The sequence below is a fragment of the Tupaia chinensis genome, unplaced genomic scaffold, assembly GCF_000334495.1.
Source record: "Tupaia chinensis unplaced genomic scaffold, TupChi_1.0 Scaffold144326_1, whole genome shotgun sequence".
NCBI classification, from domain to species: Eukaryota; Metazoa; Chordata; class Mammalia; order Scandentia; family Tupaiidae; genus Tupaia; species Tupaia belangeri.
The window spans coordinates 640,801-642,673 of NW_006204184.1; the positions used below are offsets into that span (position 1 = coordinate 640,801).

At 64.4% G+C, this 1,873-nt stretch overlaps 1 protein-coding gene across 1 annotated transcript in view; it reads right to left on the reverse strand.

The window, feature by feature from the left end:
• ATP2B3 (ATPase plasma membrane Ca2+ transporting 3) overlaps positions 1-1,873 on the reverse strand; it is a 47,993-nt gene that overhangs the window by 27,512 nt on the left and 18,608 nt on the right. The window contains exon 12 of the mRNA XM_027767578.1: positions 1,481-1,715. Coding sequence (XP_027623379.1) covers positions 1,481-1,715 — 235 coding nt within the window. The remainder of the gene's footprint in view (positions 1-1,480; positions 1,716-1,873) is intronic.

The following is a 1,873-nucleotide window of genomic DNA, read 5'->3' on the forward strand; positions in this document are numbered from 1 at the left end:
TTTAGGCTCTTCTTGTGCTGGGCACCCGTGGGCTGCAGGAGTGTCTGGAAGCAACCGCTCTGCTGCCACCAAGTGGCCGTGACAAGCCTGAGCCCTGGTGTCTGGAGGAGCTGCGTGACCAGCCACGGGCTTGCCTCCTGCTCAGCCATCGCAGGCCTCCCAGACCCCAGCTGGCCGGTCTCAGGGGCATCTCCCCACTTTTGCAGCCATTGCAGCTGGGATGACAATGAAGACAATGACAACTTCCAAAAATAATGTCCCTCATCTGACAACCTGGGGGCAGTGTGGCCTGGCCTAGCACATGCTGTTGTTCTCGACTGTTCCACCTATCTGGCCTCACTGGCACCGTCAGTGAGCTCCTTTGGGCCGGAAGACGGTGCCCTGACTGTGTCTGGGTCTACGAACACGCCTCGGGCCTCTCCTTCACTCTATGGCCGAGCTTCCATTCACTCAGCAAGGACCCCTTGGCTGGGGATGTGGCCCTGTGCCCTTTGGGCCATTTGGGGTCCACACGCTCATCCATCCCAGCAGGTGGCAGAGGTGTGCGGGGGACACAGGGGACTGCTAGCAGCGGGGATGCCCCTTTCTGGGCCGGCAAGCAGGGCGAGCACACTGGAGCTGCGTCTATCCGCACTTCCCAGAAGGCAAGGGGACACACCTGCCCTGGAGAAGCAGCGAAGGCCCACCGCGGCCACCATGGGGCAGGGGGCAGGGCGAGGCTGAGGTCAAGGGCCTTGGCAGCCTGGTTATGGGTGATCACTGGGCAGTGCTCCGTGCCCTGATTTCTCCTGGCCCAACAGAGACCTGATGGCTCCCAGTGGGAAGGGCGTGCCCGGCCCCGTCCACACCTGCCCCAGGCTCAGCTAACCCCGGGGACAGCCCACTGCGTCTGTGGGGGCATGTGCTGCCTGCTGGAGCGCTCGCCCCTCCCTGCATGCCCAGGGCAGCTCCCACAAGTGCACGTTTTCTGACTGATTGGCAGGACGCAAATGGCCCAGCGTCGGATGCCCCCTCACCTCTCACACCCCTCCCCCAGGACCACGCCCTGTGCAGTGTCAAGGCCCCCGGGTGTCCCTGGTGACTCCCCCACAGACAGACACTCCTAGATTCTGAGCCAGGGCCTGCACTCCAACACCTACACGGCTCCAAACAGGCCCTTCCCTGAGAGTTGCCCACCTGCCCTGAGCCCCGGCCCCTGGGGGCTCCCCAGGTCAGTCACGCAGCCCGTCCCTCGCCCTCGTCATCCTGCAGCCCTGAAGGCCTCCTTTCATGGTGGGAGGCAGAGCTGGCCACAAGCAGGAAGAGGGCCTTCCAGCAGGCAGTACAGGGCCTCTGTGTGGGGCTGAGGGGCTCTACCGCCACCGCCCTGCCCAGCCTCCCTGTCGGGCCTGTTTCTGCCCAAGCACTTCCTGCAGAGGCGCGGTGTGAGGAGAGCCACCTGCCACCCAGCTCCCGGAGCAGCTCCCAGAGTGGGTGCTACCTCGGGCCGCACAGGGTCCTCGATGCCCACGACGGCTATGCAGGTGAGCTCCGCCACAACCTCGCTCTCGTTGTCCCAGTCGGGCTCCTGGCCTGCAGAGAAGTCCCGGTAGGCGATGCAGATGGTGCGGAGGCCATCGCAGGCCATTGGCTCAATGATCTTCTTCACCATGTCATCCCGGTCCCGAGGCCGGAAGCCTCGGAGTTCGCCGTTGCTGTTCAGGATGTTGGTGCACCTAGGGAGGGGCCGGGGTGGAGGCGAGAGAACAGAGGGGACAGCACCAGTCATGGGAGGACACAGACACACACAGACCCGGGGATAAGGCCACGGTCAGTGCAAGGCGACTGCAGGCAGTGTGTGGGGAGCCCCAGGGAGGCTGCCCTAGAGGCTTTG